At 32.7% G+C, this 27,615-nt stretch overlaps 1 protein-coding gene across 1 annotated transcript in view; it reads right to left on the bottom strand.

Annotated features, from left to right (window-relative positions):
- Positions 1 to 20,406: 20,406 nt before the first annotated feature.
- Positions 20,407 to 27,615, bottom strand: part of LOC114332918 (probable G-protein coupled receptor No18) — a 169,436-nt gene continuing 162,227 nt past the window's right edge. The window contains exon 6 of the mRNA XM_028282710.2: positions 20,407 to 21,708. Within this exon, the coding sequence (XP_028138511.1) occupies positions 21,189 to 21,708 (520 nt within the window). The 3' untranslated portion in view covers positions 20,407 to 21,188. The remainder of the gene's footprint in view (positions 21,709 to 27,615) is intronic.

Here is a 27,615-nt window from a genome sequence, read left to right on the forward strand (position 1 = left end):
AAAAATATTTTTTTATTATGGCGCCATCTATCGACAACTAGAATAACTAGAATAAATGTTATAAAAATGTCACCGACGAAATGTAATCACCGACGTGCCTTTTTTTCTGTCACATACAATTTAATGCGTTAGAAAGAAATCGAAAAACTGTGACGCACTGAAAGATGATCATGAGAAATACTGTAAGTGTTATTTTGATCCGCTTAAAATTTTTGTGAAAACTCTAGTGGCGCCCCTTAATTGCTGGTGCCTGTGTGCGCTGCACACATTGCACACGTGGACGGCGCGGCCCTGGTCGGACTTATTAAAATGCCCAACATATTTGCCGGACAAACATTTTTTCATATATTATATTATATAGTTTGCTATTGAATAATCTTAAAAACAACCTGCTAGGATGAAACGTTCCACAATTAAAATCACATTTCAAAATTAAAACTTCCCTTGTTTCAGTGTTCCCATACATCAAGGTTTGTCCGACTAGATACCGTTAAGCTATTCACAAATTTTCAGCTTGCTATTAATCACCTTTTTTTTGGTACGCGGGATCCAGACCTATAATATTTTATATACAATTGGTTTACAGTCAAGAATTTTTGATTTGGAATTTTTGTACAATATGCTTACATTATTTAATACAATTTATACAATAGTTGGTACAAAACATTTTTGCAATACAAAATACAAATGTAAGCAGCATATAGTAACGTTTTTATCTCAGTATTTATATTTTTGTTTATTTAGTTTCTTACAAAATTTTAATTGACGCAATCTGAAGATGTTGCTTCGTATTTTTAAGCATATAAATATATCGTTGTTATAAGATAACCAAAGATATATTATCTCATATGATGATGAATATTTTTTGGTGTAATAATTATAATTTTTTTAGCTCTTCAAGCCTAGAAGGCCCATGGCTTGATTTTCTATTCTTTTCCCCCTGGTTTTCGGCCTACATTTCTTCTTCTTACCTCCTATTCCTCCCGTTAGTATTCATTTGACATTCTTTGGATACAAAGACTCATTTCAGGCTTTGTGAGTTTATGATCCATACTTACTATATTCGGTTCTCCATACATCTTTTTTAGTCTACTTTGGTATTTTTCCCCCAATCCAGTCCATAGCTGTTTTCAAATATTTTTCTGAGGACTTTTCTTTCCCGCACTTGGAGCATGACTTGGATTTGTTTCTCGTCCGTGTCTCACTAGTATATAATGCTATCTTATCACTGTCTGATATATTTTTATCGTAGCCCTTCTAGATATGTTTTTACTTCTTAATAACTTATCTAGAACAAAGATACAATGATTATCAGCCATAATTATGGCTTCTTAATATTTGGTTTCCTGCTGAATGTCACTGTTAGGCACTGGAATCTTTCTACTTCTTCGAATTTATATATTTTACCTTCTGTGATTATTTCCAGGTACTGACTTTGGCCTCCACATTCCATATATTTGGCCTTTTCTGCGTTAATGTATATCCCTTTCTTTCCCGCTGATGTTTGCGGTTCCAACGATATTTGTGGTTCCTTAGGTAATCATTTCATGCATCCTTTTTGATGTGTTTCAGGTCTATTAATAACTTCACCTCCGCACTTTGACTACTTGTAAAGCGGCGTATTTCGTTTTGTAAACCATAAAAATCATGCTTCGTTTCTTTTGAGAAACTTTCCCAGTGCTTATTTTTAATTCTTCTTAATTCTTCATTTCTTATTCTCTTGTAATCTTCGTAAACTTGTTGTGTCTTGTTTAACACGTACTTCAGGTAAGCTTTTTTCTTTTCCTTGCATTTTTCTTCACCTCTCTGTACATAAACACGTAGTAGGTATTTAGCTTTGTGAAATACTTGCTTTTATTAACTTTCTTTTACCAGAGCTTTTTAGCCGAGTTTAAGATGTTTGCTTTAATTTTTGTACAGCATTTCTGCGCTCCTCTTCTCTCGTATGTTATGAAATCTGTCCTTTGCCATATGTCACTTGTCACTCAATTTAAAAAAAGATACATAAATATTTTTCTTTTACATTTGAATGTGTTACCCAAGGATCATTTATATTTTATAATTAAATTAGTTACTCATAGTAATTTTGATCAGCAAGACATTATTTTAAAGTAAATGGCTTGTTATACATGTTCAGCAAAAATTAAATTTTACATTAATTGTATCAGTCCCACTGTTTTATAAAATATATAAATACATATACACAGGTACCTAGTTGCAATTAATTTATTTTGTATATCTTCAATAAATAGTAGCAAGAACTTGGAATGAGGAACAAATCTCATATGAGAGGTCCTACTGTTCTATTGGAATTGTTTGTCCGTTACACAAAAAGGGTGATCAAATGGAATACAGAAACTATAGGGGTATAACTCTTCTTAACACAGTATAGGTACAAAATATTTTCGGGTATCCTATAGGTACGGTCGCCTAAGTGCATATTCAGAGGCGCTACTTGAAAAATATCAAAGTGGTTTTAGGTCTGGACGATCAACAATGGACCAGGTTTTTATGCTGAGTCAGATTATGGAAAAAACCAACGAATTTAATATTGATACCTACCCCCTCTTCATAAATTTTAAATCAGCCTATGGTAGTGTGCTACGAAGTAACACGCATGTCGGACTATGACAGGGAGATGCGCTGGCGTACCTTCTTTTCAACATAGTCTTGAGATAGAGAGTTAGAAACGCCAGAATAAACAACAGAAGGAATATTTTTAACAAATTATGGCCTATACAGATAATCTAGACTTAATTGCTCGTATAAAAGGCAGGCTAGAAGAAATTTTTCTTACATGCCACAAAATTTTAGGCCTACAAACCAACAAAGAAAAAGCCAAAACAATGGCATCAACACCCAACAACTCAACCAGAAATATCGGTCCCAATTCACTGCTAATAATTATAGCTTTAAAGCAGTGGACAAATTCACATAATCAGGGTCCTGATGACCAATAACAACTCTATAACGGAAGAAATCAAACGGACAATAATTCTGGGGAACAAGTGCTATTTTGGGCTCAGTGAACCCATGAATTTAAAGTGAGGCAGATCCTTGAAAAAACCCTAGAGTTCGGCGTCGACACCCACTACATATTCGTTGACTTCAAAGCCGCATACGACTCCGTTAATAGAAATAAACTTCTACTTGCTATGGTAGAATTTCGAATACCGTTTCATCTTGTCCAATTAACTGAACTTACACTCACAGGTGCAGAGAGCATGGTAAAAATCCAAAACGATCTCTCAAGACCCTTCCATTGCAAAAATGGACTAAGACAGGGTGATGGACTATCGTGTCTCTTATTTAACCTGGCATTAGAAAAAATAATTCGAGAGTCCCAGATTACTACGAATGGTACTAGCTTTAACAAATCAGTACAAATTATCGGATACGCAGATGGCATAGACATCATAGGTAGGTCCACAGAATCTCTGACTGAAGCATTTCGGTCGTTAAGAGCATCTGCACAGAGAAGGGGACTAAATATAAATGTTCGAAAGACCAAATATATGTGTTGCATTAGGTCAAGCAACCCGACACCTACAAGAATAATAATTGATGACCTAGAACTGGAAGGTGTCATATACTTAGGCTAGCTGATTGTATAAGCCTGATGGAAGGTGTAATAAATAAAACAAATACAATACTATATTAAATAATTATTGTATGTTTAACAAGTATCTTAGTTCACATTTTTACATGCCGGTAACAGGTAACGCTAACCTAACAAGTGACAACCCTGCACCTAACTCCTGTCACTGTCACCTCGCTGTCAAGTCATCTTGTTACCAACATGAATAATATGCAACGGTAACAGGAGGTGGATCACGAAACTCGATTATCGACTTTAGTCGATCGAGTTAACTCGATAATCGGGAACTTTGTTTCACGAAATTCGATAAATCGACTCGACTCTACCAAAATCTCTCGACAACCCTAAAGGTGTCGAGTTAACTAGTTTTGAAGGTTATGCTAGTATTATTGGTGTGTTTCGGACGAAATTAAAAGTTTTTTTTATATAAAACTCTATATTTGTAATTATTTTCTATAAAAACTTAATCTTATATATAATCACAAGTACTTTGGACCAAATTTGTTAATTTCTTAATAAAAATCACAAGTATGCTGCCAATTGTTCGAGAACATTTACTGCAAATTCAAAGAAGGCAAGAAAATCTTGCATTGGTTCGTAAACGTGGACAACTCAGACGAAATCGGGAACCATTTGAACTGCCTGAAAAAAGATTTATAGAGTTATTCAGACTCTCTAAGGACTTAGCATCAATACTCATCCAATTTGTAAGCCATCATGTAGCAGAGAGAAAAGTAGCTAGAGGAATAACTGTAGAAAGTATAGTTCTGTGTAGTTTACGTTTTTACGCAACAGGGTCATATCAAAGGTGTTTGGGAGAGGAGTTTAATTTTGGTATAGCCCAGAGCAAATGAATCTAATAAAATTTCCCACTGTTTTGGGGTTGGTCTAGTTGACATTGTTATTTCAATTTAAATCAAACGTAACAACAATAACGACAATTTTAACCCTAAATAACGAAAATAAACGTTTTGAACGAGTCTTCGGTTGCCTACATAAACTGAACAGAAGTTAGGTACAATCGAGAAACTCGATTTTCTACTCGTTCGAGGTTCGTGAACAACTCAATAGACTCGATAACGAGTTAAGTCGATTTAGTCGAGTCGACTTTCGTGATCCGCCTGCATAACGCTAACCTAACAAGTGACAACCCTGCACCTAACTCCTGTCACTGTCACCTCGCTGTCAAGTCATCTTGTTACCAACATGAATAATATGAATCCTAACTCTGTATCATACACTGATAACTAAAGTTAATAATGTCAGTGAAGAAATTAAAAGAAGAATAGTGCTCGCCAATAAGTGTTACTATGGTTTAAGAAGACAGATGGCCTCAAAAATTAAACTGACTGTATACAAAACACTAATAAGACCAGTGCTAACATATGGTTCAGAAACTTGGTCACTTACACAGAATGACCAAGAACTGCTCAAACGTTTTGAGCGAAAAACACTAAGACGAATATATGGAGGCATAAAAGAACAAGGTTTGTGGCGCAGGCGTTACAACTTTGAGTTGTATAGAAGTTTTGGAGAACCTGACGTTGTAAAATTCATTAAGGTAGCACGCCTTAGATGGATAGGTCATGTAATCAGACGAGAGGAAGATGCCATAGTCAGAAAAGTTTTTGACCGAAGAGGGTCGATAGGACAACGAAAAAGAGGAAGACCGAGACAACCTAGAAAATGATTTAAAATCTATTGGAATTAGACAGTGGTGTCATGGCAAAATTAGCAGTGCCGGAACGCACTGCTAGTTTTTGTTTACAAAACCTAAATTTTCTATTTATTTTTTCTTCTTTTCTTAACCAGTGCCGGAACGGCGTTTCCGCACCATGACACCCCTGGAATTAGAGCATGGAGAAGAGTTACCAGAGACAGGGGCGAATGGAGGATTGTTCTGAAGAAGGCTTTGGCTCATAAAGAGCTGTAACGCCATTGATGATGATGTACCCATGAATAGTAGAATCTCAAGCCAGCAAACAAAAATAACAATATACAAAACCCTTATACTGTCAGTGCTGATATATAGTTCGTAAAAATGGACCATCTCCAAAACAGATGAAAACCTTTTTCCCTTATTTGAACGAAGAATCCTGAGAGGGCGTTTTAGAAATGATAAGGTGAATTTTGTGCGTTGATTCATCACTATGGATGAGATTTGAGTCTATCATCATAATCATGAATCAAAAAAGCGATTAAAGAGTAATATGAAGCTGGTTCTTCGGCTCCAAAACGAGTTTGTGTCTAGAAATAGGCCAAGAAGGTGTTAGCATCAGTTTTTTGGGATGCGAAAGAAATTTTATTTGTGAATTAATTGCAAACTGGTAAAACGATAAATTCTGAATATTATTCTTACCTTTTAGACCAGTTTAAGGAAAAATTTGTGAACGAAGTAGGCCAGGAACCGAAGCTTTTCACCTAGCAATTTTTACAGAATGGATAGATTTGCTTGAAAATTTGAGAATAAGTAGTGGATAGTCCAAGGATCAAAATCTATATGATTCCGAAAGGCGCTTTTACTATGGGGGTGGTTGCGACCCCATCTCGGGGGTGGAAATTTTTTTATTATATTTTGACCGCAAAAGTTGATAACAACATTCATTGTAAGCAAAAAATGTTCCATACATTTTTTTGATAAAATTAAAAGTTTTCGATTTATTCGCTATCGAAAGTGTTAGTTTTGTATAGAAAAAATCAATGTTTTTCGATATACTCATTTACGATTCACCAAATTTTTGCCGTAGAGCAAATTTTTTCAAACCAAGTTCTTGGGAATTAAATAACCTACAATTTTATATTGAAACATTTTTTCGTATCTCTGATGCTAATTTTTCTATTCCGAAGAAAATGGAATTTTTTACCAAACTACAAAAATTCGTTATTCGCTTTTAACTCCAGTTTTTTAAAAACTAATTATTCTAAGCCAGTCAAACTTCTAGAATCTATTAATAATACATAAGTAAATAAGAATGAATAAGACCAATGACTAAAAACACCGCTAACTTACATTATTATGCTTCCAATTGGATTTCTCCTTTTTCTTTTCAAAAAATATATTGATTATCTATAAGCCTATTAATATTTAATATTTTTAAAATCCCCAGTCGCAAAAAGAGGTGACTTTGAAAGGGTCGGTAAAGATGGTTTTTGTATGTTATTACAAGTTTTAACTGTCAATAGCTCACTTCAATTTTTGCCGTACAAAAAATGTTTGCAAACTAGGTTGTTGGGAATTAAATAAGCTACAATTTCATGTTTAAACATTTTTTCGTACCTCTGATGCTAATCTTGTTATTCTGAAGAAATGGCCATTTTTTTCCAAACTAAGTACAAAAATTCGTTATTCGCTTTTAAATCCATTTTCTTAAACTAATCATTCTAAGCCGGTCAAACTTCTAGAACCTATTAATAATACATAAATAAAAAAGACCAAATAAGGTCAATGATAAATTTTAATTAGGGTGGTGATTAGGGGGTTGCTTGCGATTACTTTTTCGCTGGAAAAAATTGGGACTGACTTTCTTTTCATTATGTCACTTAATTTTTGAGCTAGAGACTTTTTTTATTTCTGGAGATCGATATTTTTAAGTACTTTAAATTAATTTAAACAAGTTGTCCTCGAAAAAATGCATAGTTTTCCCGTCTTTTGACTTTGAAACTACAATATTTAGCACTTGACGAAGAAGAGCCAACATATAATAAAGTATAGCTCGATTACTATTGGTCTTAAAGAAAATTAAAAAAAAAAACGGTTTTGTTTATTTTTTTTAAAAGGTACATTTTGGTTAAGTACAGTTGTTTAGATAAAACGAAAGTGGATAAAATGGAGTTACTAGTAGAACACTGATTAAAAACATTGATTTTTTCGATATAAAACTAACACTTTCGATAGCGAATAAATCGAAAACTATCAATTTTATCAACAAAAATTTACCTATAGAACGTTTTTTGTTTAGAATTAACGTTTTTACCAACTTTTGCGGTCAAAATACCATAAAAAATTTCCACCCCCGAGATGGAGTGGTAATCATCCCATGGTAAAAGCGCCTTTCGGCATGATATAGATTTTGATCCTTGGACTATACACTACTTATTCTCAAATTTTCAAGCAAATCGATCCATTCTGTAAAAATTGCGAGGTTTTGCCCTATTTTAAGCTTCATTACTTGGACTAAAGGCTCGGTTTGCAGAAGAAAAAATCCTTATTCATCAAGACAAACTTCTAAATTGTTAGATCATCCACATAACTCACCAGATTTGTCCCCTATCGACTTCCATTTGTTTCAATACCTAAAAATTTCCTGCGAGAAAGCGTTTTTCATCAAATAGTGGGGTCATAACTATTTTGCAGCCCTTCCAGATCCTCAATTCAGGGACGAAATTCATAAATTGGACTCTCGTTGAAACAAGTGCAGGTATTGATTTTCAGGGAGACTATACTGAATAATGAAGTGTTTTTCTTATCGAATCGCAAAACTTATTGAACAGCCTATTACTACGATTCATTTATATTGTATTTCTTTTAAAGCTATAACGTGTTATTCGCAGTGGCGGATACAGAAAAAACTCAAGGAGGATTAAAAACAAACAATGTATAGTTAACCAAAAAATTGGTTAATTATACATTGTCATTAGGACAATCAATGTCAGAGTGAGTGTTCAACAGAGCTAAGCCATAAAGTCGTCCCTCCTTCATTGTAGACCTCAGACATGCCGTTGTATGCAGCAGCAGCAATGTTGAAAATCTTCTTTCTACTGTGGCAATAGATACAGGTAAAAAAGCAAATATTTTGTACAGCGTATGCAAAGGAGGATAGTCAGATATAGAACAAACAGACAACGCTTGTATTATAGAATCACGATCATTAAGGGGGTTTATGCCCGTTTGATTGTATAGAAGAATATCTCCCATTAGCCTCTTTTTAACTACAAAGAGTGATTCCTCTTCAAATAATGGTAGTACAGTTAAGCACAGATTCAATTTATGTGTCAGATCATTACCGTCATGTTTCAGTAGTTATGAGGGTAAAAGTATGTTGAATTTTATATGATAAATATTTTCTTCTGCAAAACGTTCTCTCATGTCAGTCGTAACATCGTGCAGTGTTGAAATAAAAACAGTTCAAAAGTAAGTTATCAATCGAAGTAGCACAGAAAACGACAATAAATATCATTCTCATTCCACCAGATTGACAACAGGTGGAACATATACTTTCTTTGGTTACAACCTCCCGAGATTTTCAAAAATTATAAATCATACAGGATGCCGAGGAAATTAAGATGAGAGAATTTTAAATAATTCACAACCCATCACCTCAGCGTGGTAAAAGTTCCAACAAGAAAGATTCTTTAGTACTCAACAAAAGAGTAAATGAATTAAAATGTTGTTCTGAAGCTATTTTCTTGTGGCATTTTTATAATCAAGTACATTCAAATGGGAAATAAGCCACAATTTTACCTAAAAATGATTTTATTAACGTTTCGACGCCCAAGTCGGGTGTCGTCAAAATACAAAATAATACTAAATAAACAAAAATGTTGTTGCTTAGTAAAAAATTCTTCTAATAATTTATTTAATCTGACTCATTTATATCGGCAATTCAGACACGTATTATACATTTTAAAGTAGACGACTTTAAAATGATATTGCCAATATTGATGAGTTGCGTTCCTGGGACGACTTTACTAAAAGATAGTTCATTCGATTACATGAAATCAATCCCAACTCAAGAATATCCGCTATAAAAAATCATAGCATGTGGTCTGTCTTTAAAAAGACAACCAAATGCAACGGTGGCAATGAAATTCTCGCGTTAGAGATTCCATAGTAAATCACGAGGAAAAACCAGGAAAAACCTCGTGATACTATCCCGACATCGTAAGTATTTGGGTTTACATTTAGTTTACTCTCAAAACCAATACCAAATTCTGACTTGATATTTTAAATTTTAAATAATACCAAATATGTACTAACTCGATATGTTACTGATTTACTAATTGTGGTATTTTCTTTCTATTGACTTCCTCCTTTAATATGGGTAACCACATCCTACTGCATTCTACCGAGGAATTTGCGACACAATTGGTTTCATTTAGCATAATTAGAGCCGCTTCTTTGATTTTTCTCTTTTTACTATCTGCTTCTTTTAGGACTATACTTGAATCTCTCCACTGAACTCTATGTTCATTATCCCATGCGTGTTGACATATTTGAGATCTATCAAATTCTCTATTTTTTATATAAGACTGATGTTCATTTACTCTAACGTCTAATGGTCTTGACGTTTCACCTATATAAAACTGTTCGCATTCACAAGGTATTTTATAAATACAATTCTTTGTTCTTTCTTGTTCACTGTTAGGTTTAGTTTTAGATAGAATAGATCTCAATGTGTTTGTTGTTTTGAATGTTGTTGATATGTTGAATTTATTTTCTATTGTTTTAAGTTTCTCGGATAGTCCTTTTACATATGGTATTGATATTTTCCTCGTATTATTTCTTGTGAATGCTGTAGGATCCCGTTCTAAGTTGTTCTGTTCCATTCGATCCAATCTTGACAATTCCTTATTTATAAACGATATGGGATAATCATTTTTTAATAAAACAGATGTTAACAATTGTTTTTCTTCTAAAAATGAATTTTCGTTAGAACAAGTAATTTTGGCTCTATCATATAAGGATTTAATGATTCCCTTTTTAACGTTGATGTTATGATTTGATTTGTAATTGAGATATCTGTTGGTGTGTGTTGGTTTTCTATACACTTGAGTCTCATATCCAGTATCCTTCTTTGAGACCAAAACATCGAGGAAAGGTAGGGTGTTATTGTATTCCTTTTCCATTGTAAACTTTATTGTCTCTTCTTGATCGTTTATAATATTCAGGAACGTATCCAACAATTCCGATCTATGAGGCCATATGGAAAACACATCATCTACATATCTCCACCATACTGTGGGTTTTAAATTTTGTTTAGAAATGATATTAGTTTCGAAATCCTCCATAAATATATTAGCCAATAATGGAGATAAAGAAGAGCCCATTGCGAGACCAAAATTTTGTTTATAGAATTCATTATTTAGTTGAAAATAGGTATTATTAGTACATAATGTCAATAACTCCATTATAGCTGATACATTTAGTCTTGTCTTAGTTGTTAATGTATTATCATTTTCTAATTTCGTTTTGATTATGTTTAAAGTTTTATCTAATGGCACATTTGTAAATAAACTGTTTATGTCAAAACTTACTAAAATATTATTTGGATTAAATTCAATATTTGATAATTTGTTTAAAAAATGTTGTGTATTTTTTATAAATGTGTCATTATTATTTGCAAATGGTTTTATAATATTTAATAAAAATTTTGATAGTTCACTACAAGGAGAATTCATGGTACTACAAATAGGTCTAAGTGGAATATTTGCTTTGTGAATTTTCGGTACTCCATAAAAATGTGGTGTCTTACTGTAATGAGGTGTCATTAATTTTCTTTGATAGTATGTTAGGTCATTTTTAAATTTGAATAAAGTTCTATAGATTTTGTTTTCCAGTGTCTTCGTTGGATCCTTCGTTAATTTGGTATAAGGTCCATTTGTAATTAGATCTGTAATTTTGTCCTCATATTGTACTTTATCCATTATTACAGTTGCATTTCCTTTATCCGCTGGTAGGATTGTTATGGAGTCATCATTTTTTACTATCTTTTAGTAAAGTCGTCCCAGGAACGCAACTCATCAATATTGGCAATATCATTTTAAAGTCGTCTACTTTAAAATGTATAATACGTGTCTGAATTGCCGATATAAATGAGTCAGATTAAATAAATTATTAGAAGAATTTTTTACTAAGCAACAACATTTTTGTTTATTTAGTATTATTTTGTATTTTGACAACGACACCCGACTTGGGCGTCGAAACGTTAATAAAATCATTTTTAGGTAAAATTGTGGCTTATTTCCCATTTGAATGTACTTGAATTAAAATGTATAAACATTTTTAATTTCTTTTTTAGTATAAACATTTTTAGTTTTTTCCTCCTCATCAGTAGTCCCATTCTCTCCCCTCTTCTCTCCGATTTCCCCAGGCATCACACTTTGGGCCTTTCCGAATTGCAAAGAAAGAAATGTCACGGATGTACTAGAGCCATCTACCGAAAAACAAAGTAAGTTATCAATCGAAGTAGCACAGAAATCGACAATAAATATCACATACCACCAGATTGACAACAAGTAGAATACTTTCTTTGGTTACAACCTCCCGAGATTATAACCAAAGGTTTTAATCTCGGGAGATTCTCCCTTTCTTTGGTAACCAAAGAAAGTAATCCACTTGTTGTCAATCTGGTGGTATGTGAACGATATTTATTGTCATTTTCTGTGCTACTTCGATTGATAACTTTTGTTTTTCGGTAGATGGCTCTAGTACATCCGTGATATTCCTTTCTTTGCAATGCGGAAAGGCCCAAAGTGTGATGCCTGGGGAAATTGGAGAGAAGAGGATATGGGACTACTGATGAGGAGGAAAAAACCTCCGAAACCGGTATAGACTGTTCCTGAACTCTCCGATTTAACCAGAGTATTATGCGGGTGGGGATATTATGGGGATAGCTATTATGAAGACAGCAAGGGAGGGGCCCGCCCCCGCGGGCCTCCTTGTGTATCCGTCACAGGTTCTTCGTATATAAACTTCCATTTACTGAATAGTCTTGACCGACTTCTACCTTATACTTTTATCATACATTATTCATAACTAACGCCAACACACTCTATTTAATCATTACCTGAACGCGTGAAAAAGAATATCAAATAGTCAAAACAAAATTAATTCAGAGCAAACAACTTAAAAAACAACAAGCCAGTCACTTTAACATAATCAGAAGACATACACTTTGTACAGGTTCGTTTGCAACATTGACTTATAGCGGAGTCTTAATTTACAAAACTGAAAATAATTTTGAATTCTTATAAAATTTTTGGTTTTTCAATTGCTACCATTTCTTTATAAAAATAAAACGGATTTTGTGCGGGCATTGCAGCCTGGGCTAAAGTTACATAATGATTTGTAATTGAATCATAAATAAAAATAATTGTGTGCAGTATGGCATCCTAAAGAAAATATAATAATAGTGTCCGTTTTATACCGCTGACGCGGCTTTGGGGTTATAGCAGGGTAATCTGCTATCTCTAGGGCCTACGGTATACAAGGAAGGTAACAGGGCCAGTGCTACGCTTCAACCGCCTATTCTTACCGCTGTATACCATCTAGTTAAATAAAATTTAACGTGCAGTAAAAACACCCCCTGGTGTAGTTGGTATATTTAATAAAAATTTAATTTTTTTAAATCCAAAAGGATTACGTTTAGAACGTTTTCGGACTTATCACTCCATCATCAGTGAACTCCCTGCTAAATAGCCACAATGCCAAACACTGGTTAAGTTGTATGTTCAAACTACATAGTAAAAGTTATAAAATAATTTGGCCTAAATCGGATGCCAATGGATTACTTTCAGCAACATGATGCTCTACTGCATTAAATTAAAATTTTTTTTGTGATTAGATCTTCATTGAACCACGTTTAGTCTGTCTGTCTGTTAATTGACAGACTAAACGTGGTTCAATGAAGATCTAATCACAAAATTTTTTGAAGTTATACTTCTTTACCGGCGATAGAGGGTGATTTTTTTATATGTTAAAACCTATCAGCCCGGCGCATGCGCATTATAACTTTGTTCTGATTGGATGTTCAAATAACATGTCAAAAATTATCCGATATGGCAGCTGTGGTTTGGAGGTAAAGGTAAAGGTAAACAAATGTATAATATATTAGTTTTATTGTTGTGAGGACAGAAACAAAAAAGTTTATAATATTGTAGTGACTTTTAAATAGTTTTTAAAAGCAACAGGTACGTAATAATTGTTAATGTATCATGGGTATAAACCTACCTATTTGATCTGCCAAAATACATAGAATGTAATACTTTTATTTATATAATTTGATTACCATCAAAATTTCTATCAATATTCACCTAATATATTGTTTTTTTACTCTATGTTTTGTTGTATTTTTTCAATTCTAAATCATTTCAATTCAAAATTAAAATAATTTGATCAATTTTCAAAATATCAAAATATCACAAGTTTAATCCGTTTAGTTAGTCGATCTTCGTAAATAATGACACATAGTGTCCGTGGCTAAGCGGAGAAGGCGAATGAATTCCAATACCAACCGTTCTTATCAGCGCTGGTTCGAGCAATAGAAACTTTTTTTTTTGTTTTTTTAATACATTTTATGATTGTAAGTATATTTATTATATAATTGTATTTTCAGAAAATACGTATTTAGTTAAAAAATTTTTCGACAATTAATGTTCAGACATCATTTGTGGCTTGTTTAATGTGTTTGTGTGTGTTTTATTCTTTTATTATTTTAATTTTTGGCACTGTTCTAATAAAAATGTTCGAGAAGTAGTAAGTATAAATTAGTTTAATATTTAAACAAAATATAAATAAAAAGTATATTAATTTCGTTTAAATCATATAATAGAAGTATAACTTCTTACGTGCGTACAAAGTACACACACATTCTTTTTTTTATTTAATGCAGTAGAGCATCATGTTGCTGGAAGTAATCCATTGGCATCTGATTTAGGCCAAATTCTTTTATAACTTTTACTATGTTACAACTTTTACAATGTATACAACTTAACCAGTGTTTGGCATTTAATAAATGTAATCAGTTAATAAATTTAATCAGTCAGATTACGGGGAGAGTTTCAGCTAGGTTTAAGGTTTGCTACCGTTTAGAATAGAATGTAGTTAGTGACGTCATCAGCTGAGTACAACTCACTACATTTAACCAACTATAAAGTGCAGATGAGTAAATAAGTGTATTGCTGATAACCAACCCCATGTAAGGGCACATTCCCTACCATCGTTTTAATACCATACCGGCGTACCTACGTGTAAGTCAGACATAAAGATTTTCATTGTAAAAAATCTTTATTAATATTATTTAAATAATGCAAGCAGTGAATCGGTTAGTCAAGTGAGATACATAGTTATAGAATGAGGAATATATACACACCGGTTTATAGAGTTTTTCTTCTTTCTAGCTTCCTAGATGCCATGTCTTTCTGGATCGAGGCTTGGAAGAAATCGTATCGAATCTGAACGTTATGATAACCTGGTATAAGTTTTCGTCTCGTCTAGGTAGGGCTGCTCTTCTTTTGTTGTTGTGGGAGCTTGGAATAGGGAAGAGCAATGTCAATTGCAAACTGGGAGAGGGACAAAACTGCAAGTGGAGCGGGGACGTTAAAGGTTTGCAATCAGAGCATAGAAACTAAAAGTTTTGTTTTTGTTTTGGAGGAGAAACCAACATAAACCATGAGTAGAAAGGCAGCTTGGATGTTACCAGCTATACATTGGAACGGCTGTTGAATCAGCGTTTAACGTTATCAGTTATGTAGGTATATCTAAGGGGAGTTTCTTCTGGAACGTCGTAATACTCATCAGAAAGTTCATTACTAGCCAAGTGTAGAATAATGACTAGATCAGTGGTGTCATGGCAAAATTAGCAGTGCGGGAACACAGTGCCGGAACGCACTACTAATTTTTGTTTACAAAACCTAAATTCTCTATTATTTTTCTTTTCTTTTCTTAACCAGTGCGGGAACGGCGTTCCCACGCGTTCCCACACGATGACACCACAGGACTAGATGGAATGGAACATGTTTCTTATTGTGCATGATATGTGTCCTAGGAGATGACAAGGAGTTTTCAGGTCATCTTTAGCTCTGATATTGGATCTGTCTATCGTGCGTAAGACGTACCTTTTGCTGAGAGAACGGATTCTGTCCTCTATAGTGAGATATTAGCAAAAAGGTAGACTAATACGGACAGTTATTATGCACACCTCCTCTATTTCCTCAGGATTTTTCTTTCGGTAGGCAAAATGGTGCTATTGTCCTTTTCATGAGCATTTTTCAGTGCGTAACAAATGATAGGAAAAGGGTAAGTCCGTGATAATACACATTTATGACATTTATTCTAACATGACATTTTAGTTAAATCTGACAGTTGTCGCATTTTATTTTCAATTTGGAATAAAAACAAATCAAATGTGTTTCTTGCATTTATAAAATGGTATTTTCTTTGATTTTCTATTTGAATTTTCTATTTCACAGCATAACAACCCTCCTAGAAGAATCCTTATGTCACAACCTGTGGGAAGTAGAAATAGGGGTAGGCCAAAACTTAGATGGAAAGATGGTGTAGATGAGGATGGGAGAAAAATAGGCGCAGCAAACTGGCAACGGTTGGCAATGGATAGGACTGACTGGCGTAATAGACTTGGGAAGGTCGAGGCTCTTTCATAGGGCTGTAGCACCATTGATGATGATTTTCTTTGATTTGTATAGTCATAAATTATACAGATTATATTTGTAATATTATTACCTAATTAAAAAAAATTTATTATGGCGCCATCTATCGACAACTAGAATAAATGTTGTAAATGTCTGTAATCACGAACGTGCCATTTTTTCTGTCACATACAATTTAATGTGCGTTAGAAAGAAATCGAAAAACTGTGATGCACTGAAAGATGATCATAGATGATCAAAAGAATATTTTGGCTATTGTTTAGTGACGTATAGACACACGCCTTCTATTCGATAATTGGCGAAATTAATGTTTTATAGGTTTTAATAAATGTAGTACAGGAGTGTTTTAGATGCAGTATTTCCAAATTTGACAAACCAGGAGATTTGCTTTTTTTGTTACCTTGACGTATTTTTTTAATATCTGTTATTTCATTTATATGCAGTTTTTTAGTTACAAAAAATAATAATATTGTTTAGTTGTCATGTGTCAAGACTCAAGAAACTTATACTGCACACATTATTTTTATTTATAACTCATTACATTATGACCACCCTATAAAGGTACGTTAAATTAATTAATTGTTCTTGAAATTTTAATTTTTTACGCTTTGACGTTTTAAACTTTGTTTATTCGTCTATGTTGTTTTCTATAATATTTATATTTTATTTTGGCTCATTTTCAGACATTATTTCGTTATTTAGGTAGATATATCTATTTTGCGGTTTTAACTTTTTTCAGTTCTCTATCTTTGATAATTTAAATAAGCCTGAAAGAACCATATCATCGGTTAGACAAATCGTCAAACTTGGTGATCTGAGACGTGAATCTATCAAAAAGTAGGTGAAGCGGATATTTACATATTGTTATTTAACTAACAACTGAGTTTTTCGAAAGAAGCTTCTTTCTCTGGAATAGTTTATTAATCTTCAATCATCCAGATACCCAGAAAAACGAGTCACATATAAATTTTACACAATTTATAGATACTATTAGTCTAACTATTTTCATTGTTATTTAAAACATTATCATTTAATTTTAAATATCAAATGAAAAGTTTGGCAAAAACTAAATTACGGACCTGTACCGATTCACCAATTTTGACGTTTGCTCTTGGCAGATCTGTCGAAAAGCAGATAGAAGTCTACTTTTTTGCTGAAATTACTTCAGGATGTCCGTTGTATCAAAAATCACGATATGCGTCAGTCGCAAAGCTTAATTTTTTATTTAACAAAATATGAAAAAAGTCGAAAATTTTTGCTTTTGGTGCACATATTTTCTATTTCTAAAGGAAAAAGATTCGTTTTTCAATTTTAAATAATTTTTTAATATTTAAAAAGAGAACATGTTTTAATTTATTGTTTAAAATAGCAAAACTCGAGAAAACAGTTTTGTTTATCATTTAAATTTTTTTTGGCCACTTAAACATAACATACGGCCTTCAGATTCAGCCTAGGAAAACTTTATAATATTACTGAAACTTGTGCTAAATTTCATTAGGATGGGTTTAATAGTTTTTGCATACCTAATAATTTCGCAATGCAGGGTTCGTATAAAAATTGTAAATTTGCAAAATTATTGCAATTACTTTTCATATAAAGAACAGAGCCGGTTGTTCGAACGCTAATCAAGAAGTTGGTTATAATTAAGTCCCCTTAACAACCATCAAATAACAACACCCCTCATTCGTACGTCAATCAGTTGATTGTAATCAATTATGTTAATTATCATTATGATAATTAACATCATTGATTGAATAATTAATTATTAATTAACATAACAATTATTAATATAATTGATTAATAAATCTCATAATTGTAATCAATAATGTTTTCAGCAACCCAAACAAAGTTGACATTGACAGTTGGTGACAGTAATTCAATATTTGATAATGATCAGTTGATTCCATTTTTGATTAGCGTCCGAACAAGCCCTCAAGCTTTCAAAAGTACTTTGAAAAATTGAAATCGATCAATTAGAATACCCTAGGAAATTTTTTAAAGTTATGGTGGTGGGGGTTGCCCCTCGGCTCGCAAAAAAGTTTATTGCAAATTTTCCGTTTTCAAATTAAAATAGGTGTTTGAAAATATTATCCATATTTAAAATCTTGGTCGACCGAGACATCGATTAAAAAAATAATATTAAGATTAATTTTTAATCTTCTTCTCATCATATTTTAATACCTATTCTTACATTAGAAATGATTGAATCGGAAAATTTATCTTACAGCTTCACTGTTCAATTGGTAATTATACAAAGAGTCTACATTCTACCACATCCAATACTATTTTAATATTAAATATCATGTAACTGCAGTAAATATCGATTTTTATTATCACTAAATAGTCTTTTCAGCGTTTTTCTAAAAACAATCTTAACGATCACATATGATCATTCACACATGACATAATTAGCATATAAGCAAATCACATATGATTCATTGAATGCGCTTCGCAATGAAAATCTAGAGTTTAAACATATAATTAAATTTCGTCAGCCCTAGCTTTTCATCGACCTTCAAGTGACTTTACATCAATTGATTTTGAATTTTGAGTCTATACTTTCCCAAATTTAATAAAATTTGTGATTTTTTATATTATCTAATCGTATCGTTGTTTTATTTAAGTCAAGCATAGTCACAGATCAATCTTTATGGTAATAACTTTTGAGTTTAATTTTTAAGTACATCTAAAAAGGTACTACCTAAATAATTTAATTTATTCATGCTTTACAATGTTAAAACTCTTTCATACAGCATGACTTGCTCGAAAACCATTTAGATACCTTTTCTTTGTAATATAGTCCTGTCGCCAGGGGGGGTACAACGGCCTCCTTAATTCAGATGGACTTACCCAAGTTTTTTTTATATATTTTGACCCGCAGAATACGAATTTTTTGGGTAACAGTTGATCCGGATGTCGATAAGATTGTTATAGACAAAGAACTTGAGGAATTACATAACAGCGATTTCTCGCAAAACAAAACATCTTTTTGAATTTTTTGGGTCATTTTAAGCAAAAAATATTCCTACAAGTTTTTTCGTAGAATGCATAGTTTTCGAGATAACCGCGGTTGAACTTTCAAAAAATCGAAAAATTGTAATTTTTGAACCCGAATAACTTTTGATTAAAAAATAAAGTAGCAATTCTGCTTACCGCATTTGAAAGTTTAAGTCAAATTATATCGGTTTTGATTATTTGCATTGCTAAAAATTTATTACTTTATTGTTAAACAAAGCTATAAACACCTAGTATGTGAGTGATGTTTTCTATGATTTTTCATTTAAAATCGAACGAGTAGGTAGAGTAGCTACAACTGCAAGCGAGGTATTTTCTACGTAGCATGCATGTAAACGCATGTATTAGGCACGGGAAACACTATGTGTTTATAGATTAGTTTAACAATAAAAAAATTAATTTTTAGCAATGAAAATAATCAAAACCGATATAACTTGACTTAAACTTTCAAATGCGGTTAGCAGAATTGCTACTTTATTTTTTAATCAAAAGTTATTCGGGTTCAAAAATTGCAATTTTTCGATTTTTTGAAAGTTCAACCGCGGTTATCTCGAAAACTATGCATTCTACGAAAAAACTTGTAGGAATATTTTTTGCTTAAAATGACCCAAAAAATACAAAAAGATGTTTTGTTTTGCGAGAAATCGCTGTTATGTAATTCCTCAAGTTCTTTGTCTATAACAATCTTATCGACATCCGGATCAACTGTTACCCAAAAAATTCGTATTCTACGGGTCAAAATATATAAAAAAAACTTGGGTAAGTCCATCTGAATTAAGGAGGCCGTTGTACGCCCCCTGGCGACAGGACTAATATCTATAAATTAATAATTTTCCCATTTCTATTTTATTCCAATTCAGAGGTGTAACCAGGATCCTAAGGGGGGGTTACATCTACTTGAAGGTCTCTGGGGGGTATTGAATAATAATGGTGTTAAGCGTATAGAGCTTAAAGTACATCCCACCAAAAGGGGGGGGGTTAGAACCCCCAAAACCACCCCCTGGTTACGCCTATGTTCCAATTTCTATTTGTATGTATGTTTTTTAAATACCCCAAAGGCCCATTTCGCCGATTCAAGTTTATATAGGCAACCCAAATTACACGGCGCAAAGTAGTGGGTCATGATTTAGACAGAATCTAAAAAATTCCCTAGGCTCTCCTGGTTGACCGATTTCAATTTTTCAAAGTGCGTTTGAAAGATAGAGCCTTTATTTATATAGTATTTTTACTACAAAACCGATATTACGTAGGTCAAAATTTTTGACGTAAGAGAACTGTCAAAACATTAGAATGTGACTTTTCATTATTATTGCCATGTTTATAATAAACATGACAATAAGAAAAGTCATATTCTAATGTTTTGACAGTTCTCTTACGTCAAAAATTTTGACCTACGTAATATTGCTTTTGTAGTAAAAATACTATATGCAAAAAAAATCGACTATGTGAAGTGCTTGTTTAGAGGGCCAGCAAAATTGTGCAATTTTGTAATTTTTTGTGAACAGTGGATACCATGGTCCAAAAACTGTTAAACCGATCCTAATTAAATTGTTTTTTTGTAGGAGTCATATCTCTTAAGTTATAGGCAAAAATATAGGCGCACAAAGCAAAAATTTTCAATTTTTTTCGTATTTTGTTAATAAAAAATTAAGCACGAGGTTTGCGACTGGCGCATGTCGTGGTTATTGATACAATATACCTACATCTTAAAGTGATTCCAGCAAAAAATAGACTCTTATGGAAATTGTCCAATTTAAAATAGATTCCTTCTGGATTCTCTGGGAAACCGTCTTTATGCTTTTAGAAAATGATAGATTGATTTTAAGTGTCATCCTTGCTTCGGAGTTGCTCAGAAATCCACAGGCAATACGGGAAGAGAGTTATATTATAAATGGCACTTGTCGATGACTAATCATTGTGCTTGTGTTTATTTCACATTCATAAAATCGGTTTATATCTGATTTGATTGCGTTATCAGTATTCTGCGAGTAATCTATAAAAATAAGTCTATTGGAATACAAAACATATAAATTGCTTACGAGATTACCGGAGGCCTACTTCTTACAGTTTGTGCAGAGTTATATGCAAAATAAAGCGTCAATCTCATCCCCTCTGTTTATTATTTAATGAGGGAACAGCCCTCACGTATAGGCTTACTCAAAAATGTTCTCTAAACAAACATGTACGCTTATTTGTGCTGGAGAGCCATGTTTTGCCTGTGGCTTTTCGTAAACCTTTTGACAGTCAGCCGCCAAAAAGCCAGCCGAAAATCTGGGCTATAAAACGCGTAGATGAATGGGTTTATGGCTGAGTTTATCCAACCCAGCCACGTTAGATACGACATAATCAAAGTATTGACTTCATTGGTGTTTATAAACGGCGTTAACAAGTAAAATATAAAAAATGGAAGCCAGCAAGCGATAAATCCACCTATGACGATGCTTAGCGTCTGCGCAGTTTTGGTTTCTCTCCGAAAGGAAGATACTCTGGAGGCAGGCTCGAAGTTCAAGACTGAGGTGTCTAGTGTTAGGCTCTCTGGTCTCGCCTGTCTCAAAGGGAATGTTGTTCTGTATAAACTGGCTGATCTAGATGGAGCCAGAGGCTCGTGCGGAACGTGGTTGAAGGAATAGTTTGATCGGAGGGATCGAGACTGGATGACTGTTTGCTTCTTTGGCTGATCGTTGTGAATTGGCTCTGGAGAATGGTTGCTGGAAAATATATATTTGTTAATACTTAGAGATATATTTATTATTAGTCCAAGAAATGAAGCTTAAAATAGGACAAAACCTCGCAATTTTTACAGAATGAATCGATTTGCTTGAAAATTTGAGAATAAGTAGTGGATAGTCCAAGGATCAACATCTATATGATGCCGAAAGGCGCTTTTACCATGGGGAAACCCATCTCGGGGGTGGAAATTTTTTATTATATTTTGACCGCAAAAGTTGGTAAAATAGTGCAGTCACTGAAGGTTTTCACCTCCGATTTCGTTGAACCTCCATAGATTCTCATAAAAATTGGTAAGCAGTTAGAGGGTGCCTCAAGGAATAAAGGTGACATGATGTCAATTTGCGCTTTTATCCTGGGGGTGGATGGCACCCCTTTTCGGGGTGAAAATTATTTTATTAAAAATAGTACCATAAATCGATAGACGGACAAATTCTAAGCAAAATTTATTGATCAAATTATTAACATAAATCAAGACTTTTTGAGTTATTAAAGATCAAAGATTTTATTTTTTCGTAAAAAAATGCATGTTTTAAAGCTGTTTTTTACGTATAACTCAAAAACTATGAGCTTTTACAAAAAAGTTATTACATATTGCCAAAATTGAAGGTAATAAAATATTTAGTACACTCTTCATTTAAAGAACTAAACTAATGTTAATTCAAAGTGAGTTATGGGTAATTCAATATAATTTTTTTGATGAGTACTCAAATCTAAGTATTCAAGCTTAAATAACGGGAAAACGATGCATTTTATCAAACATAACTGCTAATCACATGTCCAAGTACTTAGCAATACCTATCAAATGAGCTCCAGAAAAGTTAATAGCATTAAAATTAAGCAAGTTATGATGAAAATATGAGAACTGTTTCGATTTTTTTAGGAAAAAGTGAAAAATAAAACATACGCCATTTCCACAAAAATTAAAATTTATAGTAATCCTTACAAAAATTTCTTTGTATTAGCATAAGTAATGATTTCAACAATTTATACCGGTTTAGAATGGATATTTTTGAGAAAAAGATATAATTTAAAACAACAGCATTTTTAAAATTATCGTCATTTTCGTTTTCTTTTGGTAATAACTCAAAAAATACTCAATATACGTAAAAAATGATATCTAACCAAATTTTAGTTTTTTCTATATAAAATATTTTACCTGTTTTACTATTTATATAGGGTGAAAAATAACCGAGATAGAAACGTTTAAAGCTTAAATTTTGCTGCGAGAACCATGTAACCGTGGCCATTTAACCCTTGATTTTTAAAAAAGTAAGGGGTCTAAAATATTAAATTTAAAGTGTTTTTATAGACTTTGGAATTATCTTTCAAATCGTTTTTAAGTGAACCTGATATCTTAAAAATCAACGGAGTTATTAAAAAAAAAAACGATAACATTTTCTGGAAAATTTTTAAAAGATAAAGTTTGAAAAATTTTTGGAGCATAAATTTTAATGCTATCAACTTGTTTGGAATCTCATTTGATAGATCTTTTTAATGTTTAATAAGTTTATGTTATAAAATACACCATTTTCCCATAATTTAAGGTTGAATACTTAGATTTGGGTACTCGCCGAAAAAAATATAGTACATTCAATTACCTACAACTCACTTTTAGTTAATATTAAAAAGATTTTTTTAGCAAGGAGATTATTTTATTTGTAATTAGCTTTAATTTTGGTAATTATAACTTTTTTGTAAAAACTTATAGTTTTTGAGTTATTTATGAAAAATCGGTTAAAAACATGCATTTTTCTCATGAAAAATTAAAATCTTTGATCTTTAATAACTCAAAAAGTTTTGATTTATTTTAATAACTTTATATAACAAATTTTGCTTAGAATTTGTCCCCCTATCTAACTATGGGAATATTTTTAATAAAATAATTTTCATCCACGAGAAGGGGTGGCATCCACCCCTGGGTAAAAGCGCAAGTTGGCACCATCTAACCTTTATTCCTTGAGATATCCTCTAACCACTCACCAATTTTTATGCAAATCGATGGAGGTTGAACGAGATCGGAGGTAATAGCTCATATCCACCTTCAGTAACTGCACTAAAAAGATTCATTCTAAGCAAAAATCCTTCTATACGTTTTTTTGATAAAGTTAATAGTTTTCGATTTATTCGCTATCAAAAGCGTTAGTTTTATATCGAAAAAATAAATGTTTTTAATTAGCTTTCTGCTAAAAACTCCAAAAGTTTTCGTTTAATCAAAACAACTTTACTTAACAAAAATGTACCTTTTAAAAAAATAAACAAAAACCGTTTTTTTTTTAATTTTCTTTAAGACCAATAGTAATCGAGATATACTTTATTATATGTTAGCTCTTCTTCGTCAAATGTTAAATATTGTAGTTTCAAAGTAAAAAGACGGGAAAACTATGCATTTTTCGAGAATAACTTGTTGAAACTAATTTAAAGTATTTAAAAATACCTATCTCCAGAAATAAAAAAAGTCTCTAGCTCAAAAATTAAGTGACTTATAATGAAAATAATGTCAGTCCCTATTTTTTCAGCGAAAAAGTGATCGGAAGCAACCTCCTAATCACCACCCTAATTAAAATAAGTTATTGACCTTATTTGGTTATCTTTATTTATGTATTATTAATAGGTTCTAGAAGTTTGACTGGCTTAGAATGATTAGTTTAAAAAAAAATGGAGTTAAAAGCGAATAACGAATTTTTGTAGTTTGGAAAAAATGGCCTTTTCTTCAGAATAGAAAGATTAGCATTAGAGATACGAAAAAATGTTTAAATATGAAATTGTAGATTATTTAATTCCCAAGAGCTTGGTTTGAAAAAAAAATTTCTACGGCAAAAATTGAGTGAATCGTAAATGAGTATTATCGAAAAACATTGATTTTTTCGATATAAAAGTAACACTTTCGATAGCGAATAAATCGAAAACTATCAATTTTATCAAAAAAATGTATAGAACATTTTTTGCTTACAATGAATGTTTTTATCAACTTTTGCGGTTAAAATATAATAAAAAATTTCCACCCCCGTGGTAAAAGCCCCTTTCTGCATTATATAGATTTTGATCCTTGGGCTATCCATTACTTATTCTCAAATTTTCCAGCAAATCGATCCATTCTGTAAAAATTGCGAGGGGAAAAGCTTCGGTTCGTGGACTATTTGTTTTTAAAATACAAGAGAAATTTATTATGCGACTTATGCAATTAATATTATGCGAATAAAAATACATCTAAAACAGTCTCTCAAATTGGGATTCTTGACCGGGAGCCCTAACTCAGGTGGTCAAAGAACTTGAATCCAGAAAGATAGACATAGCTGCCTTACAAGAGATTAGATGTATTGGAGAAGGCAAACTAATAAATGTGTAGTATTTTTCAGCCGAAGTGAACAGGGGAACCAATTCGGCACTGGCTTTATAGTCAGGGAAAGTCTTGCAGAGTCAGTCTTAACCTTCAAACCCGTTAGCGAAAGACTCTGAGGACAACTACATAAATATTCCTAATTGCTGACCATGCAGCGACAGAGGAAAAGAAAGAGTAGGTAAAAGGCAATTTCTATGGGAAACTAGAGGAACTGAAAAATAATCTCCCCAAACAGGACATGCATATTATCTTGGGAGATTTCAATGCAAAGATTGGGAAGAAAACAGTATACAAACTAACAATAGGCAACCATAGTATCCATGATGTCAGTAACGATTATGGACCAAAGGTTAATAGACTTTATAGCGTCCCACAACCTACTAATAAAATCAAACGGGGGTCTCTAACGACGGTCTCACAAGAAATCAAATCGATCATTTCCTGATAGATGCCAGAAGGGGTAGTAACTGCCTAGACGTAAGAAACCTAAGAGGGGGATGGAGGCATGAACCATTTTCTGGTAAAAACGAAAATAAGAACAAGAATAACGTTCCACAAAATCAACAAGAATACGCCGACGACATTATGGAATACCGATGTTCTGCGGAATAATGGGACTAGATGTTGTTCTGAAGCTATTTTCTTGTGGCATTTTTATAATTATTTTGTATTTTGACAACGACACCCGACTTGGGCGTCGAAACGTTAATAAAATCATTTTTAGGTAAAATTGTGGCTTATTTCCCATTTGAATGGGACTAGAGATTTAAAATTTCCGGCAAAATTGGGTGAAGGAAAAAAACCTGTTTTTTTTCGGAAAAAAACAGGAAAAAAAGGAAAAATACGGAAAAATTGAAATTTGTTACAATATTCTAATCAAATTCTGCATCCCGTAGCAAAATCGATAAATTTAGTAGAATCGAATAGATCTATATTATCAGAAGTGCCTTTTGTCTTTAAGTATATAAGAGACACAATATTAATAATATTCCCAACAAGTTGCCCAGACTAGTTCTCTTATCGAAAGCTTGCTAAAATATGTTGAAGAACGCTACGAATTTTGTTCCAAGCCGATTCACTTTGCAGCAGTGGCGAAGCGTCCATGTAACCACTGTTACCATTGTTAACAGTTACAAATCTTGCAAATAAATATTTTATGACTACATACTACGAAATCATTCCATTTATATTTTTTACCAACAGAAATACTTGTTAATAGTACCTAATTCAGTAAATAGCTAACTAGACGCACGAAAATATTGGCGAGATATGTGAATCCATGGCACGTTATCATTATTATTATGCTGTTACCAATACTGGCACTGGTAAACGGTACGCAGGAGAAACCTCGCTATTGCTCGGGACTAATCTGAAAATTTTGAAGGAGCGACGGGTCTAGAGAGGGCGCGCGGGCACGCTGTGCATATCAGTAGTATCACCATTTTGAAGATTGGTAACGTTGGTTTAGTACCTATTACAGATTACAGTGTGCGTGCATTTAAACGTGGAAGAGTATTGCTACGTATTGCGTAATTGATCAACTACTTGAAAAGTCATTCTACTTGTATATTTTTTTATATATTATTTTAAAGAAAAAATGATATTATTGAAAATGGAAGAATTAAAATATAAACAATAGTTTTCAAAATCTGTTCTTTTTCCTACTTGTTCATTTTTTTATGTTAATTTTATGGTAGAATAATATGTTTAGTTTGTTTATTATTTATTGTTATACCTGTTACATATACATAATTACATACATATAATTTGGGAATAGTGATTTGTTTAATTTTATCCCACAGGATTGAAAACAAAAACTTATATTTGGGCGGTTCAAAATATTTTTTTTAAATAAGATTTTTTTACATCTGGTTTTGGTAACACTTTAGAAAAACTCACGCGTCGCCACTGCTTTGCAGCCAATTTTCTTGGTGCTCGCTTTAAAGGAGAACAATTGAATGAATAGCAACTTATGGAAGCTATAGATTTATATTTTTGAAATACCTCATTCACTAAATCTAGATACACGGAAGGTGGTGGCAAATCTGGCCCAATTTACAACAAAAACTGAATTCTTTTGAACGAAATTATTTATCGGATAGTGCAAATAGCATCTCATCCCGTTATATGGTGGCAAGGTTTGTGTAGCAGCCACTTATGCCAATCGTTTAAATGGATCTCCATCTTCAGCCTCTTCAGAAAGAAACTGGTCTTTACACGACCTCATACATACAAGCAAACGAAATATATTAGCACAGGATAAAATTCGGAAGTTGTTGCTATTCATTTAAATTTGGTTATAAACGAAAAACATATATGCATTTACAATGCTAGACCAGATTCAGATCCACTTTTAGAAGAGACTGATAAAAAACATGTGGTTTTATCAGTCCAGGATGATGAGGCGGGGTTCGAGTCTGAATCAGATGCTTGGTCTTAAGCTTAAGATTCAGACTTAGATGAACATATACCACTGAGCGCTGTGGTTAAAAAATGTACTTTATACGTTTGAAGTTTCGGTTTTAAAAGTTAAATCAGCGATACT

The sequence above is a fragment of the Diabrotica virgifera genome, chromosome 5 (assembly GCF_917563875.1).
Source record: "Diabrotica virgifera virgifera chromosome 5, PGI_DIABVI_V3a".
Classification (NCBI taxonomy): domain Eukaryota; kingdom Metazoa; phylum Arthropoda; class Insecta; order Coleoptera; family Chrysomelidae; genus Diabrotica; species Diabrotica virgifera.